This window comes from Ostrea edulis, chromosome 7 (genome assembly GCF_947568905.1).
Source record: "Ostrea edulis chromosome 7, xbOstEdul1.1, whole genome shotgun sequence".
NCBI classification, from domain to species: Eukaryota; Metazoa; Mollusca; class Bivalvia; order Ostreida; family Ostreidae; genus Ostrea; species Ostrea edulis.
Window position 1 is genome coordinate 23,742,027 of NC_079170.1, and position 19,776 is coordinate 23,761,802.

General features: G+C 34.3%; 2 protein-coding genes across 2 annotated transcripts in view; both read left to right on the plus strand.

The window, feature by feature from the left end:
- Window positions 1-641: 641 nt before the first annotated feature.
- On the plus strand, window positions 642-7,681 carry LOC130048628 (uncharacterized). The gene is made up of 8 exons (XM_056145619.1): window positions 642-1,044; window positions 1,273-1,461; window positions 1,547-1,750; window positions 5,635-5,817; window positions 6,283-6,474; window positions 6,644-6,892; window positions 7,292-7,393; window positions 7,575-7,681. Exons 1-8 carry the CDS (start codon window positions 966-968, stop codon window positions 7,679-7,681), a joined length of 1,305 nt encoding a protein of 434 aa, XP_056001594.1. The 5' UTR covers window positions 642-965.
- Window positions 7,682-8,109: 428 nt separating this feature from the next.
- Window positions 8,110-19,776, plus strand: part of LOC125656004 (receptor-type tyrosine-protein phosphatase C-like) — a 158,491-nt gene continuing 146,824 nt past the window's right edge. Inside the window, exons 1-8 of the mRNA XM_056145620.1 lie at window positions 8,110-8,347; window positions 8,779-8,868; window positions 8,961-9,037; window positions 9,181-9,217; window positions 9,460-9,560; window positions 10,260-10,379; window positions 10,967-11,112; window positions 11,499-11,634. Of these exons, the coding sequence (XP_056001595.1) occupies window positions 8,110-8,347; window positions 8,779-8,868; window positions 8,961-9,037; window positions 9,181-9,217; window positions 9,460-9,560; window positions 10,260-10,379; window positions 10,967-11,112; window positions 11,499-11,634 (945 nt within the window). The remainder of the gene's footprint in view (window positions 8,348-8,778; window positions 8,869-8,960; window positions 9,038-9,180; window positions 9,218-9,459; window positions 9,561-10,259; window positions 10,380-10,966; window positions 11,113-11,498; window positions 11,635-19,776) is intronic.

Genomic DNA, 19,776 nt, shown 5'->3' on the forward strand with positions numbered 1-19,776 from the left:
CTTAAAGCACGCGACTGAGAGCGTAATGATTTCAAAAATAGAACATCTGTTACAAACATCTCGCAAGTCACACCTTTGGATTAAGATTGTAGACTTACGTGGATTATCATCCCAATCTTGCGGTCTCCTACTTCCAAAATACAGTGCACCTTACAATGTTGATAAAAGGCAAATGTGACGTCATGTCTATGTGTTGACGTATGTCACAATAACTACTGTGACAAAAGCTAGTAGGAGTTCGTTTTATGCGACAAAATAGAAGCAATGTAAACAAACGGTGTTTTAGTAAATGAATATAAATATAAGAAATATATACAATCATGGTCATGAATGTAAGCTTTCTCATCATTTTCATTTGCCTCACATCCAAATTTGTTCATACTCACCATGAACAACTCAAAAGTGATGTTCATTTCTTAAATGAGTTGAGAAAGTTTACATTCATGACCATGATTGTATATATTTACGAAGACACTGTCTTCAAATAATTTTTATTGCGTTTTAAGTCTTCTTTTTTTAATTTAAGTAAAATCACCCGCATTCTCCTTTATGATTTATTGTATTGTTTAGAGATCCAGAGAGAAATTCAACGTAGATTTAATAAATTCCTAGAATACTTTTTTTTTTTACATTCACTGTCCCTAAGTTTGCAGTGAATTTATTTTTATATCTGAACATTCCAAAGCGTATGATAGTTTCCGATCGAATTCTATATTCAAATCCATAAAATGTCTACATAGTATATAACACGATGTTAGTATCTTTCACGGAGTAGTACTAACACAAAACATATTTCTCTGTCACTAAACGTAAACAAGAGATGTTGGGCGGACGGAAGTATCATCAAAGGCCGTTGAAAACCGAGGGGGGATTAATACCAGATCGTTAATATGTACTCTCATAAGGATTGTCTGGTTCTCTCACAAACACGATTAATTCGTTATATATGATTGTCAAAGGCAATTATGAACTATAATCAACACTACATCGTATTGATGAAATATCTATATGCAGTTGTTCCAATATTTTCATCTAAAATTTTAGGTAAGAATTCTCTCATAATTTCGTAAATTCGGTAAATGACATTAACTTTATATCTCATCTAAACTTCGGTTTAAAAATACATTTTCCTGATTACGTTGGATTTAATTCTTGTAATGCTATGGACATCTTATATTTTATTGACTGAATATACCGAGGTGGGGGAAATAGGCATTAAAACATACACATCTTATCGCAATACGTATTTTCAACTTTATACTCGTTCTCTAGAGACATCACCATATGCAGTTTCTGTACAGTCGCAGCAGACATCAACTAATGGTTCTTTTTCTGCCAATCTTGGTTGTGATGGCGACATGGAGACCTTCTCTCTAACCAATGATGGAGTTAATCAGTCCTGGTCCCTTGAACTGGACAATATTTATACGATTGATTGGATCTTTCTCTCCATTGGTGCTGGTAAAAATGTGATTCCACGCTGAATTGTTATTTTATGCAACTTTAACACTTTGCCTTTTCCATTTATAGTGGGTTTTTTTTACAGGTACCTACAGCATTTATGTAGAACTAATTGGGAGTCCACCAGTGAGGTGTACGGATATTAGACAATCTGAACAAATGAAACCTACACTGTTTCAGCAACTGATAACATGTGAATATCCTATCGTTGCCTACCGGAAAGGAAATAGAATTAGCTTAACTCGAACAGGAAATGGACCAATCAAAGTGTTTGAATTAAAACCAATAGGTAGTATCTACTTTGTTGTCATTCTTTCTTACACAGCTGATTTACTTGTAATACAAAGACCTTTATTCTATTAACTCTATGTCTTCAAATTTATAGTAATTATATGACTAAAATATTAAACAAGTTCTTGTAGCGTATCAAAGTAGCAGTACTTTTGCTTTGGTAAATGAAAGGTGAAGATAACGAGCAGTGATCAATCTTGATCTTTCATAAGGTATCTAGGAGAAAACAGCGCCCCTGTTGACCGATCACACCCGCCATGAGCACGATATTTTTATACGGTAAACTTAGAAATAACACAATTCACAATTCTATCAACATGACATAGAGACACATATAGACAATCATACTGAAATCTATATATGTATGCGTGTTGAGGTACACACATGAATATACAATAATGAATATAATTGGAATATAATTGGCAACTTGACTTCAACAAGGTTGACCACCTCATTTATAGTTTCAATAAATGTAGACGAATTCACTAATTTGAAATTCGTAGAAGAAAATAAATCGTGAAATTTTAAAATCTTTGGTCTATGATGCAAAACTTATACGATGTCAATTTTGATGAAATTTTTGCGGTAACTACATTTCGGAATAACACAAATTACATTTTCTATCTGCTCTGGGTACATTAGACCATATCCCCGTTTCTATTGGTAAGCGGTGATTTGTCGTTCTGAATCTTGCAATTTTATGTATTCTATGAATATCCAAAGACAAGATATAATGTTGACATTTAAATTCAAAATTTGTAAACAAGTTGTACGTTTTATCTTTGCTGCAATCATTACATTCTGACAATCATTGCTGCTGGAATTGATCATAATTTTTTTGTTTTTGAATTTACAAGCCACCTTTTGTTTTGTACATATTGGAATATCCATATATATGTAACACCTAAGCCACAATCATAAATAATGCTTTTAATATTTTTATCCATTTCGTTTCGATACCATTTAAATGTTGTTTTACTAATAAACTGTTAAAGTGATATGACAATTTTGTTTCTTTGCAATTGACAATATTGCCCCAAAAATTCATTATCCTGGTTTTGATATGGATATATAATGGGTATCTGCCCAATTCTCCATATATCATATTTTTGGCGTTCAAAATTGAAGTGAAAATTTTGCCATGGACCTTAAAACGGTAATAGGTCTGTAATTGTTCGGATCATGTGTGCAACCTTTATTTTAACAGATTTGTATAATATTTCCAATTATGCCTCAGGATAAATCCCCGTGTCTAACACTGTATTGAATAAGCGAACGTAAATAGGTAAAAACAGTTTTATGGAGGTTATGATGTACTCATTCAAAATTTCATCTATTTCGGAACTTTTGTTTGATTTTAACAATCTCACAGCATGATGTATTTCAGCATCAGGAATTGTATCTTTCAGTAAACACTCGTTGTCAAAAGTATTCTGTTCTAAAACATCTTGAAATCCTTACATACCATCAGCATGTAGAGAACGGCCTAATGATTGGTATGAAACACACCAGACAGCACTTAACCTAATGACAGGTGGTATTTTTAGATTAGATTGTTATAACTAACACAAAATTTACAAAGTGCTAACATTAAACGAGGCTGATGAAAATCGTAAAATCCTATTTTAAAAAAACCCTAAATACCATAAAAAATACAAAATTGAGATGATTCTTTACCTCGACAATAACAAGTACGAAAGCGTTATTAAATGCTTAATACGATAATCAAGCTTGTGTTCACAGTAATAATAATGACATTTAAATATAATTGGTATCTTCATTGAGGCACATTCTTATAAAATATTGTTGTAGATAAAACGTATAACTGCACACACAATTTAAAGTAAACTCTTATTTCAATCATGATCTACGAAGCACATGCTTTAATACAAAAAGTAGAAAGTAAAATGCAAACTGTTAGCATTAAATTCTAAATCAGTGTTCCAATGATACCTTCAAGAAAACAGCATTTCTAAAGAAGTTTATATCTAGTGTATTTATGGTATTTTGTAATTATACCAAGTCATGTGTATATAGTATACAAAATATATGTATCTGGAGATAGCAAGCACTTCAAAAGCTTAAAACATATGCAATGTGTAATTTCTATATTACATTAGTACAGTGAATTATCCATGCATCATAACGTTTTATTCGATTATGACGTCACGAAATGACACACTTTCATATCAATGACACTTCAAAGCGGAATTAACGATTCTTATGTTGGTTCTGTGATTGATCAGCAATTATCACGGAAATGTATGCATATATCAAACTTAGAAGCCGAGGTTTTCTAGTTTTATGCCGCCAGTTTCACAACCTGGTGACATGATTCGATTATCGAGTCTGGTATTGCATCAAACTTGACGTTTGATTGCTCATTCATAAAACGTCTAGCATGAAAAGTGAAAGCCATCGTCTTTCGATTAGAACTTGGAGACAAAATTACCAAGTAAATGTAGGTGTTAACAAGTTATCGAGACCTCACTGCCACATCCCTGAACATGATGCAAACGTGAACATTTCTGACACTTCACCTACTGCTGGTGAACCTTTTACATTAATGAAGAAAATATCGAATAGGACATTAAATCGAAAAAGAAATGTACCTCAGATATATAATAGCAAATACTCATATGAAAAATTAATGGTAACGACAACATGAACAAAACGTCGGTTGAACTTCAAAGATATCCCTCTGTTATCCGAAGATTTTGGGGTTGGAGAAGTTCGGGTTTCTGTTGGAATACTGTTTTACCCGAAATCTATACATGCTTTATATTTTGCTAGTCTTATAAATTACCGATTTCGTTCAAGGTCATTCTGAGTGAACATGACAGATTTATACACGTTGAATGTACATGGGCTTAAACAATACTTCCAAAATGGGCACATGTACCTCTGTACTGAATGTAGAACTGGCTACATTATATGAACTTGCAATGTAACTGCTTCTCCACACATTACCAGCCGACGACCAGGGGACATTTGTCTTGAACGCACGGTTATATCTAGTATATATATTGCTGAAATCATTGTTCTCTTTATTGAAACATGAATATTTCAAAGAAGGCGCAAAAGACTTATTGTGTAATTCAACGTTTGTAAAAGTTTACCCTGTGGTGCCCCGGTAGATCGATTGAGCTTAGCTGGTCTACTCTTTTTGGGCCCTTTTTTGTTTCCGGAAATGGAACAACGTACTATTTGCCATATATCCATACCTTTTAGGGGCTTGGAAGGGTATTTAGCATTACGGAGGATCGGTATAAAAGAGTAGTGGTGTGGAGTTGGGGGTAGTTTGGTTTTCATGAAATTATTTCTTTTTGTCAAGTACTATAGCCCTTTAAAAGAGTTGAAAATTAACAATATAGTTCATTATTCGTCAATCCACTGATCATAGTTCGACTCTGCATTCGCAGCTTGCGGCCACGAATTTTATGAATTTATAACACCACCCACTTTCTCTGGAAAATTATTCCGACGATCACCGTCTTCCTGTCACTCCTGCCCCATAGCCTAAAGCCCTCGACGGCATATCATTTGGTACCTGTGTCATTTTCATTGGAAGTATCGAAATCCATCAAAACTTCGAAATCACGTGACTGCTGTGTGTAAATTCAGAATAAAACGGCGTTCTGGTAGTAAATCGAAACTCACATTAGCTTTAAACTCACATTAGCTTTGGTACGTCATGTTACAGTTGCGAACTATCAAAATTAATCTTAGATTAAACGTTTCATTTATTTTTTTAATTTCTCACCATTTTACAAGGTAAATATTTGTAATTTGTCAAATGTAATACTTTCCACATTTATTGTTCAACATTTGTAATAATTTGTTGAAAATGATTTAATTCTTTTATTTCAAATTCCTTTTTAGGACTTTCTGGTATTAATCAATCAGTGCTGCTGAACTTTACGGAATATTCGATGAAATTTTCAAAAGCTTTAGATAACGACATGGACACTTTTTACCATTCACCAGAGAAGATCCATGCGTCTTGGTTCCTGAAATTGAACAGAAACTATGTGATTAAGTGGATTCTTATTTCGACATGGGAAGGTATATTTAAGATAAGCGAATAAGTCAAGTAGCCATCAGTAAAATATTTAAAGTATGATTTTGAATTGAAACATGAAATACACCATTTCAAGTAGGTTATATTGAATTTTTGAGACATTGCAAGGCATGACATTAACATATCAGACTATTTTCTCTTAAGAATAGACTGCACGTTTTGGGTAATTCTAATATTCGGAACCCTTATCTTCTATTGATCAACTCGTACATGAAATTAAACTTCATATTAAAGAAATTGATATTCTGTGGTATAAAACATTATTCATGTAAAATATTAAATGTATAAAACAGCAAAGATGGACTAATTGATTCATTACGGGTTTACGCCGTTTCGGCAATATTTCAGCCATTTACGGTGGTAAAAAATATGTTTGAACTTCCAATAACTTCTATAGAGAATTGTTATTTCATATTGAACAATTATGTTGTCTCATCACTTTTGATCAGGAAATTATGAAGTACACATTAAAGAAGATGGCGCAATAACGAGTTCGTCAACAATGTGTCAGAATTTCAGTCTCCATAGAATAAAACAACAAAACATAGCCTTGGAATGTTACAAAGAAATGAAGGGGGATACTATTCTAATAAAAAGAACCGATGACGGACCATTGAGGCTGTTTGAAGCGTATCCTATAAGTATATAAATCAATATCAATTTATGTAGTACTACTTGTACTTCTGTTTCACGAAACTAAACATATTTCGTTGATTCAGTGGACAGCGTATGCTATCATTTCAACGAACGTTCGGTTTTCAAAACGCAAATCGAAATTTCCTATCTAAATTCCGTTTACTTGTTTTTCAGTATGTTCTTCAGATCGCTATGGACCAAACTGCGCTAAATGCAGAACAGAGTGTATTTCTTGCAGTCCTATAACAGGTGTCTGTAACCAATGTCATGGAGCGTTCTATGGTGACTTCTGTCTGAACCAATGTCCGACAAACTGTCTCAACGCAAAGTGTGACCAGACATCAGGGACGTGTGAGGACTATATAGAGGGTTGCTATGGAAAGTGTTGCACTCATGAAATCACTACAGCGTCAACAATTAAAGGTGCATTGCCCGAACCTTATAGTACTCCCATGCCTAGATATCCCTGAAAATCAAAATCGTAAGAAACTACCTGAGTAAAAGAAAAAAAATATATTTCTTTTGTTATATATGTACATATAGCTTTGGCCCCACGGTTTTCATATTTTACTCTCTAATTAAGGGATGTTTTGTTACAAACTTATATTTGAATGAATAGATATATGCAATATCAAAACTCAGATAAGCATGAAACGAATCAAAGAATTTAGTTTAAGTGCAACGGTATACGTATTGAGTACTCAATTTCAACCCTATATCAATGACATTATCTTATGATAGTGATGTTCTAAATGTTTGAAATACAATTACAAAGCATACCACTCGGTAGTTTTTTGTTGTTGTTGTTTTTTGTTTTTTTAGGTATAGAAGCTAAAGTGTTCACGCGAAAAATCAACAATGACGAGATCAGCACTAACTGTGATGAGGACACCACCATTACTGACAAAATGGTTGTCGAACAAGGTATACTCTCATGAATTACAATCAATACAACACTACATTTATAACAGCACAATATTTGTACGATTTTAGATAGTAAAATTCTAACATAATATACATGCATTTGTTAATTGGGGACATCAATCCCATACATGTGCATACTTAAACACATATGAATATAACAATCTCCGAAGTTTTATTCCAGATACGGAGAGAGTGGTATATAACCTGACTGTCATATTGCTGACTGTTCTCGTGGTGTTAATTCTGGTATTGATCCTAACTGTGGTTGTCCTCTTCAACAAAAGGTAAAGCTTACACTGCCCTTTACAACTCAACTTAATATTTCATTACACGACGACACATAAACCCGTGATAGACGTATGGTATTTAATATGACTCCGTTTACCTGATCAAGATATAGGACTTAGGACGGGTGTGACCGGTCGACAGGGGATGCTTACTCCTCCTAGGCAACTGATCCCACCTTGGTATATCCAGGGGTTCATGTTTGCCAAACTCTCTATATTCTATTGCTGATAGGAGTTGTGTGATTGATCACTGTTCGTTATCTTCACCTATCATATGATAGTAAGTTCTGTATTTTACATTATGTAAATGGTAATAATATTGCCGCATTGATATTGATTCAACGAAGAAATAACCTGTAAATTATACATGTAGCCCATCTTCAGATATTTTGTAAAAACATGCTAAAATTTATTTTCAATTATTTTAGCATGAAAACAGGAAAAGACAAAACAGAAAAAGAAAATGGCCTCCTCGTGGAATTCCATAGAGTGGAGTCACGAAATGAGTCGGAGCTGGAGGATATTCCTCAGGACGAGTCTATCTTCGTAGAGGAGGAAATCGTTACCGTAGAGTACAGTAATTTGATGTCGCAAAGAATTTCTATTGATCAATTCATCAGAGAATTACCAGAGAAAAAGGTCAACAAAGTACTAGCGAAAGAATTCAATGTGGGTATCCATTTCTGTTGTACATCATGTATGATACATCTAACGAATTTGATACCGTTTGTTTTTATTCTCAAATTAATTGTACTATTTAATGATAATGAAAAAAAAACTTAGAGCGTTCAAACTAATGGTAATGAAGTTTTCCACTTGATTTTGGTCAAAACCATATTACGATTTGTCTGTACATGTAAATATATCGCATCCATCAGGTAAGACGGCATGCACAGAAAATGTAATACTTGTACAATAACAGTGTTTTTTCTGCAATAAGGATGTATGTACACCAATCAGTATTAAGCATATACAGCTCTAAATTTTGATAAAATTCAAAATTATCTTCTTAGAATAAAATCTATGTAAAATATGTTATTCTTCTATCAAGTTTATGAATTTGGTAGCATTGGTATTTCAATCATTTGGTTTGATCACGGGATCTTCCCACTGGACTACTAGAATCTTATTCGAATGCCCTGAGGGCATCTACCAGAAAGGGAAACCGATACAAAGGAATTTATCCATGTGAGTACACATTTTGACTGAAAATTTACTATCAAAAGAAAATCTGCGAACGTATGTGCCTGTTTCATGTACATGTGGGTTTTTTTCTTCAGATGACTATAATCGTGTGAAGTTGATAAGAGAAGATTTAAATGACAGCGATGACTTTGTCAATGCATCCTACATTAATGTTAGTTCATAATTATGAAATGAACGTACATCATTCTAATATTTCCTTAATTTGCAAATGTTATAAAACAATAACACCACAAGAAGAAAATCATAACTATATTCTGAAAGCGGGATTCATCTGTTCAAAGCATATGTTTTCAGGGTCTCAACAAGGAACGAAGCTACATCGCTGCGAAAGGTACACACTTCATTTTGAAAAACGGAATTACACTTGTTAATGACAGTAATAGATAAGTTTCCTGTGTACTCATTTTAAATGCGTTAATTTGAAGGAGGCCGTTTTCAAACCTTCCTGAAACGACAAATTAATTGATAAGCACTTAATTTAGATTTAGAATAGTATGCATCTATTAATAATGGCTTATCATAATAGATTAAGAATATGTTGTTAAAATGTATGCTCAAACACTTAATATCTAGGTCCTTTCACCCCCAAGACGTTGGGGGATTTCTGGAGCGTGATCTGGCAGAACGACTCACCACGGATCGTTATGCTGACTAATCTTTACGAAGGAGACAGAGTAATTGTGCTTAACTTGAAATAATCGAATGGTTATTTGCATGATTGATGTGTTAATATGTTTTAACTTACACAATCAATGAAACAGTTTGCTTAGGTTTTTTTGTTTGTTTGTTTGTTTGGTTTTTTTTTTTTTTTTTTGGTATCAAAAGGTCTATTTTACGCAACTGTTTTACCATAGAAAGAAATGGTAGAATATATACATAAGCCAAATTGTATACACGTAAATCATTTACATAGTACCGGTATATGTTACTGGTTAAAATTCACAAAGCAGTGTCAGTAATGTAGTGGTTAGGGCGTTTGCTTTATTCCGGGAAATTCCTGGATTGACAACGCGGCAAACCTAATATTCATGATATAGGTGGTGACTGCTTCTTCGCCTAGGATTCAGCATTATCGGTCTTTCTATATGGCATTTTTGAGTGTACATTCGTGTCACGGTAGGTGGCAGTACGATAAAAAGCCCCACCACTACGATCCTGAGCGCCAAGCATTGGTCAAAATTTATGGCAATCCAATTAAAGCTGACGATATTTCTGCATATGTATACAAGTAAGAAAAATTCCCTGGAGCTCCAAACAACATTAATGCACACGAGATATTTGAGATTGTAGTTTTGTTTTCCTCCATATTATTAAATGATATAGAACACATTACCAGGTGGATGTTCACAGTTTCAAACGTCTTCGTGTTTCAGATGAAGTGTCTGAGGTACTGGTCGGACACGCTCCTGGACATCGGACCTTACGTCATCACACTGGACACTATGGACGTGTATGATCACTATGTCCTGCGATATATGACTGTTAAACATCAGGTACTTCCTTATTTCGTTATCCCTCCCTCTCCTTGTCAAAATCACAATTACATTGTATATCATCGAGTCAAAGTCACAATTACACCGGATATCATCAAGTTAAAATGACAATTACACCGCATATCATCAAGTTAAAATCACAATTACACCGCACATCATCGAGTTTGCATACTCATATTTTCACATATCATCGAGTTTGCATATTTTCATGAAGCAAAATAATGATACATACCAGCATGAAGCATTGCAGTCCATCTCCATACCCACATTATTTACACACACACACACACACACACACACACACACACACACACACACGAACCAGCGACGTACGGCACCCACCGCCTAGCAAGATTGTCAAACCAGTGCGTAAGTCCACTTGGCCACAACGACTTCCCTAAAAAGGGAAGTTTTGTTATGCTCCTAAAGCGCTACTTATACACACTGATGCAATATCACACAGTCGCTGTGTCATTCAGTGTTTAAGATATTTTATAAGGAGAGTGGATCTCTCGATGCAATTGTATAGAATATTTATATATATATATATATATATATATATATATATATATATATATATATATTAGGATGAAGAGAAGACGGTAACACAGTTCCACTTCACTACTTGGCCGGACAACTCCGTCCCAGATGATATGACGTCACTCATATACTTCCGTAACCTAGTAAGAAATAGACTGAGCATTTTAGATGGGCCAGTGGTCGTCCATTGCAGGTAAGCGAAATGAGTGTACCCGGCCGTATAGCAGTTTTATTGAAGCGAACTTCAGACCTGAAGGTGACCTACCACTATTGAGTACAAGTATTACAGCCATAATGAATCGAACGTCAAACTTACGCAAATATGCTAATATCATACATTATGTCCATCCTCACTGCTTTTAAATGTTCTTTACGGTATTTTGTTTATATTGCTTCAGGTTTGTAACTTTGGAGACTTGACTTTCAGAATTTCGAAAGTATACACTCATTCAAAAACAAGTATAAACTTATATAAGAAGATCAAGAAATTCTTCGATATCCGTTTATTGTTTTGAATACGACTGATAGACAATAGTATACATATGTAAATAGATAAAATGTCGAATTCATATATTTTAGCGCCGGGATTGGTAGAACGGGGACGTTTATCTCCCTTGATTATCTCCTGGAAGAGATCGTTATGGAGCAGACCATTGATGTCAGGGGATATGTTGCTTCTCTAAGACAGCAGCGGGTAGGATCTGTACAAACATGTGTAAGTGCTATCTCTCTTTTAACATAAAGAACGGGGTAATACCATCTAATGAATGAAACCAATATATTTGATTAATTCATTTTTTAAAAATTGTCATTCATCATATACAGGCGAGGTTTACTCCTCCCAGACACCTGATCCCACCTCTGATGTGTCCAGGGGTCCGTGTTTGCTCAACTCTCTGTTTTATATTGTTTGTAGGAGTTATGAGATTGATCACTGTTCGTTATATTCGCCTTTCATACATATGTACATAGCAATTTAATACAATGAACGTGTATGAACAACAGATTAGATATGCCTATGAACCCATTAAAGTTATTTTAGCTCTGAATATGCAATTTTTATTTTCTTGTAAAATGGGATAATATAGTAGTTTTGTATGTAAATTTAACCTTAATCATTGCTAAAATTGAAAATTAAATCTAAGATTATATCAAAATAAAGAGTTAGGTTCTATCGTATAGAATATATAAATATTCAAAACAGCAAAGCAGTTATTCCCTATTCTTCAACAATCAGAAACATTAAATGACCTCATTCAACCCACGGATATACTCCATAGCAGACGTCAACCACCGAATTTGAAAAACATTCTCACTAAAGCCAAATTTACATCAAACCCCGAAAAACCAGCAGTCTTCAAATGCGAGGATCCACGATGCGGTACTTGCCAATTTATACAAACCGGCCACTCCATAACTTTCAAAAACGGAATGAACTTCAAAGTAAATTCAACTATGACGTGTAAATCTAAAAATCTACTTTATTGTATGACGTGCCCTACATGTGGAGAAAACTATATAGGAAAAACAGGAACCAAATTGGCTGACCGTGTTCGTGTACATAAACAACGGATCAGAGATCCTACAATAAGAAACACACCGTGTAGCGGCCACTTTGATTCGTGCGGGGAAGGCAGTTTTTTTTTTTTTTTTTTCCCATTTTACAAAGTAAAAGAGGAAAATGAACAATTACGCAAAGCCAAGGAAAACTATTTCATAAAACTGTTTAAGCCGAAAGTAAAATGTTAATATTTTTACTTCATGTTATTTAACATGTATATTTTACATTGAATGTCTCCTTTAATGTACAGGAATTTAGAGGCGCTTAAAACTTATAGACGGAACTGTTTAAGATATGTCTGTATTTTTTAAAAGTGCCTAACATTAACATTATATAATGTTCTGACGTCACAATCATGACTGCATTGTGTTTAACGTTGCCCACATAACGTCACGAGGATGACGTCATAATGGAACTTGTTTACATTGTTTAAAGATCTACTGACGAGCCCGCAGGGCGAAAGCGCTATAGATAAAAGTTTGAGCATTGGATTTTATTTTTTTACTTTATATATATATATATATATATATATATATATATATATATATATATATATTAAAAGAAATAAAATAAACAGTACACAAAGTTAAAAATTTAACACAAGTGCTTTCATTTTATAATGAGGATAAAATAATTACAGATATTTTTTTACAAACACACGGACACTCACCAGTATTTACACTTTTCGTCCTCGCATCCAAGACACACAAAACGTGCCATACCTTACAACCTCGCCAGAAGAATATGTACCATCGTTAGCGAAGAACCTACCAGAGAACAACGTTTAGGGGAATTAAATAGTTATTTAGAAAAACAGAATTATCCAATCAAACTTATAAACGACGGAATCAAGAAAGCCAGAGAACTCCATAGAGAAAATCTTATCAATAAATCCAAAATCAATCCCACAACAAATTCACACATTTTACCGTTTGTTACAACATACAACCCAAGGAACTCTAATGTTACACCTATCGTTCGGCAACTCAACGACCTACTAAAAACAGATGAAAAAATGGGGAAAATTATGAAGAAATATACTTTTATCAACAGCAAGAGACAACCGAAAAATCTTAGGAGACTGTTATGTAAATCTAATTTTCAGGAAATGTCCAACAACAAAAATTTCACCGTTACCAAATGTGACGATCGGCGATGCGGAACATGCCCATACTTAAGGGAAGGAAGTTCGTTCAAATTTAACAACAAGGAATTTACGGTAAATTCAGATATGACGTGCTCCACCAAAAATTTAATTTATGTTATAACATGTGCTGGCTGTGGAAAACACTATATCGGTGAAACTGGAACTACTCTGCGAACTCGTATACGAGTTCATAAACAACACATTTCAGCACCCGAATACAGAAAAATTAAAGTTAGTGAACATATAGATGTGTGTGGCCACGGACAATTCAGTGTATTTCCGTTTTATAAACTGTATACAGAAAATACTATTTCCCGACGAGAAAAAGAAAGACACTTTATTAAGACTTTAAAACCGGCTCTCAATAGCTTACTGTGAAATATGTTTACTGTTATTATCTATGATGTCATAATATGCTTAACGTAAAATCATTTTCCCTTCATTCGTTTATGACGTCGTTATGTACGTGAAATGTTAGAACGCCTTTATGACGTCAAACCATTTCAAAACTATTTTAAAATGTAACGCCTGAGGATTATAAAATGAAAGCGCTTGCGTTAAATTTTTAACTTTGTGTACTGTTTATTCTATTTCTTTTAATATTTTATAACGGACACTGTGATTTTTTTAAAAACACAATTTGGATATATATATATATATATATATATATATATATATATATATATATATATATATATATATAAAGCACTGAAGAACCAACAACATTCAGTATTCAAAACTGTCGGATCTATATTAAATATATACAATGGTCAGGGAAAATAATTATATTAAAGACCCCCCAAAAAAAACAACACCGTACGGTTGCTCCACGAATGACTGAATGTGGGCGGAGCTTATCCATTGTCAATGTTATTTACCTGGAATTTACCTGGCCAAGAGATCAGTTGTTGTGTATATTTTTATGATATACACAGGAAATTTCTCAGGTTATTACAAATTATGCTTAGTGTCTTCATTTGTGCAAAAAACAAAATAATTAAAATTTCTACCTACATGCATACCGCATTTCTATTTCCCGTAAACCTTCAAACTTGGTCATATTTATGTATTGCAAATGAAAGGTTTGGCCCATTTCTAAACCTTTGCTTTTTAAAACTTCTAATTAAATTGTTATATATCGTATATAAATAATTTCCTAAATATAATATTACCCGGCGTGTCCTGGGAGTTCACGGTGTCGTGGGTATAGTAGGTAAAATATCCATGTTTCGAGAGAATGAATAAATCCAAGTAGATATGTGTACATGTACAACCAAATGAATAATGGTCAAGATACCCCTCAATATGGGCTGTCTGTAGGGTTTCTGTAGCTGTAGTGTTTGCGTAATGGTGGTATCCCAAACAGAAGCTGACACGAAGTCCCCTCTCTCTCTCTCTCTCTCTCTCTCTCTCTCTCTCTCTCTCTCTCTCTCTCTCTAGGGTTTCTGTGGACGTAGTGTTTGTGTAACGATGGTATCCCAAACAGAAGCTGACACGAAGTATACCCCCTCCTCTCTCTCTTTTTAGGGTTTCTGTGGACGTAGTGTTTGTGTAACGATGGTATCCCAAACAAAAGCTGACACATAGCCAGTCTACCCCCTTTCTCTCTCTCTCTCCCTTACTCTCAATCATTGACTAAATGAGTAATTATTGTCATACGTATGCAACACTATTGCCATGCCATATTATTTCACCTATATTATTGCTACAGTTTTACACATCTCTCTCTCTCTCTCTCTCTCTCTCTCTCTCTCTCTCTCTATCTCTCTCTCTCTCTCTCTCTCTTTATAAACATAAAACCGTGATAAATTATAAATAGCTCAACATCTCTCACTCTCTCTCTCTATAAATATAAAGCCGTGATAAATTATAAATAGAAATATCTCAGTAACTCTCTCTCTCTCTCTCTCTCTCTCTCTCTCTCTCTCTCTCTCTCTCTCTCTCTCTCTCAATATAAAGCCGTGATAAATTATAAATAGAAATATCTCAATAACTTATTTATGCTTTTTTACTGTTGTTTGATTTCTGAATGTGTAATTTATAATCCATGTGGTATCTCAAACAGAAGCATTTTTTAAACTGCTGTAACAGTTTTACGCATGGGCAATATAACCATTATACATGTTGATGTGCTGCGCCAATAAAGAATTGTTCATGTTTTTATAAATATAAAGCCACAATAAATAATTAATAAAAAATATTCCAATAACTTATGTTTGTTTGTTTGTTTTTGTTTTTTTATTATTATTATTGTTTGATTTCTGATTGTTTAATCTATAATACATGCATAAAGATGGAGAGAGAAAATACAATGATAAATTGCATTGTATAGGGGACGTTAGAAATTAAAATATTCTAGGTGCGAGTCAATGCTATCAAAACTCAGGTATACTGGGGCTTTCTTCGAGATCTGAAGACTGCCGGTCATCATTAGCCATGATTGTTATCAAAACATCTTTCTCAGGTAGCTGTAGACCACGGTCTCTGCAAACGTCAATCAATCTAAGCTCTATTGTTAAAAGTTTGATTGACCAGCGTCTTATCATTGATCGCGACACAGGTAAAATTTGGGGGCGTTAACTTAAAGTTGGGTCTTTAAGCACTAGAATGACCAAGGGCATGAACAATTGCAATTGTCAAATGCCGTTCATTTTCGAGGAGGTACCATCAACTGGAAACCCACTGGAAATGGAAATGAGGTTTGGTTCGATTCCTTATTTAATACATGCAATTATCAAGTGTCATTTCTTCTATTTCTAGCATTCTGTTTAACTGCCGCCGGCCTTTGGACATTTTTGTTTCATTCTTCTTTCGTATTTGATGTTATAGTCAAAATATGAAGTCCTTGTCTTTTGATACAATTACGTAAGATTTCATGTCTTTTGAACTAAGTCCTATGTACAACTTAAATATACATGTCACGTGATACAGATAACTCGATGTACTGGTTCATCCCGATTCCATACGACTCGACCCTTCTTTTTAAATTACGGTTTAGGTTTTGTAGCAGGAAAGTCTAGTTTATCATTAAATCAAAAGACTACATTGCATATATATATATATATATATATATATATATATATATATATATATATATAAAGCACTAGAATGACCAACGTCATCAACAATTGGAATTGTCAAATTTTCGGGACAACCTGTTCCTTCGTCAGGACGGAAAAGGATTACATTATGGAGAAAACACAAATATAATTAACAATAAGCACTAAAGCTACACTACAAAACTAGCTAAACACTTTTCCAGCGGATTACATGTTGCAGGCTCTGTATCACGTGACATGTACATTTAGGACTATAACATCAAAGGCATCGTTTGTGTTTTCTCCATAATGTAATCCTTTTCCGTCCTGACGAAAGGACAGGTTGTCCCGAAAATTTGACAATTCCAATTGTTGATGACGTTGGTCATTCTAGTGCTTTATATATATATATATATATATATATATATATATATATATATATATATATATATATATATATATATGCAATGTAGTCTTTTGATTTAATGATAAACTAGACTTTCCTGCTACAAAACCTAAACCGTAATTTAAAAAGAAGGGTCGAGTCGTATGGAATCGGGATGAACCAGTACATCGAGTTATCTGTATCACGTGACATGTATATTTAAGTTGTACATAGGACTTAGTTCAAAAGACATGGAATCTTACGTAATTGTATCAAAAGACAAGGACTTCATATTTTGACTATAACATCAAATACGAAAGAAGAATGAAACAAAAATGTCCAAAGGCCGGCGGCAGTTAAACAGAATGCTAGAAATAGAAGAAATGACACTTGATAATTGCATGTATTAAATAAGGAATCGAACCAAACCTCATTTCCATTTCCAGTGGGTTTCCAGTTGATGGTACCTCCTCGAAAATGAACGGCAACTACAGATAATGACTGGGTAAAAATATGGAGTGGCAATGCCCAAAGCCAAAGAAATTTCATTTTGTTTTGATGTCGCTGTTTCGGAATGGCGTTATATAACGTCTGGAATTCTGGAATTTTTATGCGGTTAAAGACATCGTAAAGCCGGAAAACTTGTAATGAACGTGCATAGTGTCAATATTTAGTCAAATAAAATTCTGACTGTGACAATTTACACGATCTATTCAGGGTACGGAATACTTGACATAAATTTTATTCAAAGCAAAAGTTCAAGGAATTCATGACGACTTCCCTCTCATCATTGCTATATATATCGTTTTGATGGGAGACACACTTAGGGATTGTTTTTTTCAAACTCAATTACGGAAATATAATTCTCAAATATAGATACATGCATATGAATAATCTATATTTCAATGATGCATGCTTTTTATGTATGATATATAATTTGTAGTCACATAATCATAGTATAAAATCTTAAAACGTTACGCTGTACTTAATGGCATCGTTAGTTAAACATGAACATAAACATAAGCGAGAAACAAACATCTATTTCATCTTAAGGTATGTCTTTACACGTGACAGATCTTAAAATTTACAGAGGACATCCGGTATGCTCGATACCAAACACTTCTGTGTATCTGTCATTATCGCTGAAATAATTACCATTTACTCCATCTAATTATTGTGCTTTGCCAATTCAATATTTAACGCAATCGATTGTGTTCCCCTTATGCGATTATTTAGTTCATAGACGTTATTGAAATTGTGTTAGATTAATATTCTTTCGCCTGGAAACGAAATTGATTTGTCGTACTTAAATCAACAAGGTGTTCAGTTTTGTTGACGGTGATTCGAAAGGAAAATTCAAAGAGGAAGTTTCATTTCAAGATAGTTCGTTTTTCCCTATACAAAAAACAAGGGAAGTTGTCCAAATTGAAATAAAAAAAGGCAAATCGTTATTTTTTATTTTGGTTAGATTTTTAATTGGAGGGAGTGCAAAACCCGTATAATATACCTCTAATTCAGTCACTGTTACAGTAATCTTATGTGACATATCAACATTTTTATTCGACAATGGTCTCATTAAAGAAATCTGGGACTGACACAATCGTAACAACTCGGCCATTTCCGTAACCGACAAATAACGATTGGGACTGACAAAGTATTTGGAGAAAGAACAATCACTACCTATTTATGCGTCTTATGTGTGACGTCATCACGAAGTCAATGGCTGCCAGCGGCGTAGCTTTGGGAAGATTAGTGTGGAGACAAAAAGGGCAGGGAGTTTGGGGGGCCCCAATGGGTCCAGGGCAAAGCCCGGGGGGGGGGGGGGGGGGCAAGGGGCGAAGCCCTCGGAAGCTGGTGCATTTTAGACAATTAAGAAAAGGTATTTTCAAAGTCTCCAATACACATTTTCTTTAATTTTAAACACAGGTACATGGGGTAAGGACATCGTAACTTCTTACAATTTAAAAAAACTCAACCGATTATCAATTAATTTTACTGCAATTTTTTTTAATTGTGAGACGTTTTATATTCTTTTTATAACCACTAAATTAGATGTGTTTTTGAATTCCGTGAAAGCTTAATTAAAACTACTAAAATTCGATATATTTAAAATGAAAGAAGATACAATCGAATTTTAGTAGTTTTAAATAAAGCTTTGACTTTGAATTATTTCATTTTTACCGCAATAATATGGAAACACGTGCTTCTGTGCTTCATAGAAAGCTACGCCACTGGCTGCTCAAACACCGAGCCACCGTATACAAGACTGTTAACAAAAAGGGGGGGGGGTGCTGTTGCAACCCAGGTTTCAACTTCTCCGCTCAGAATAGAAGGGGGATGCGAAGACCCCCAAAAGGCAACAATGACAATTGTTGTTAACAATGTTCAACTAAAAAGGGGGTGGGGTGAAATCCACTCAGCCTCTCTCTAGATCTGCCACAGACATACTACCAGGTAGTGGCACCTAAAGTATGGATACTACCAGGGGCAGATCCAGGAATGGCGGTTATAGGGGGCGCAATTTTATGAGGCATGTGGTCTGGGGACCGCCTTAAGGCCCCCAGTGGATCCAGGGAGAATCACTGGTAAGGGCCCAGGGGGACGAAGCCGCCAGAAGCTCTTGGATTTTACAGATTTTATAAGGCTTGAAATACGTCTCCTATGTAGTCATTTTTACTATATTCTGTCATTTTTGATAATGTGAAATTAATAAAATGACGCAAATT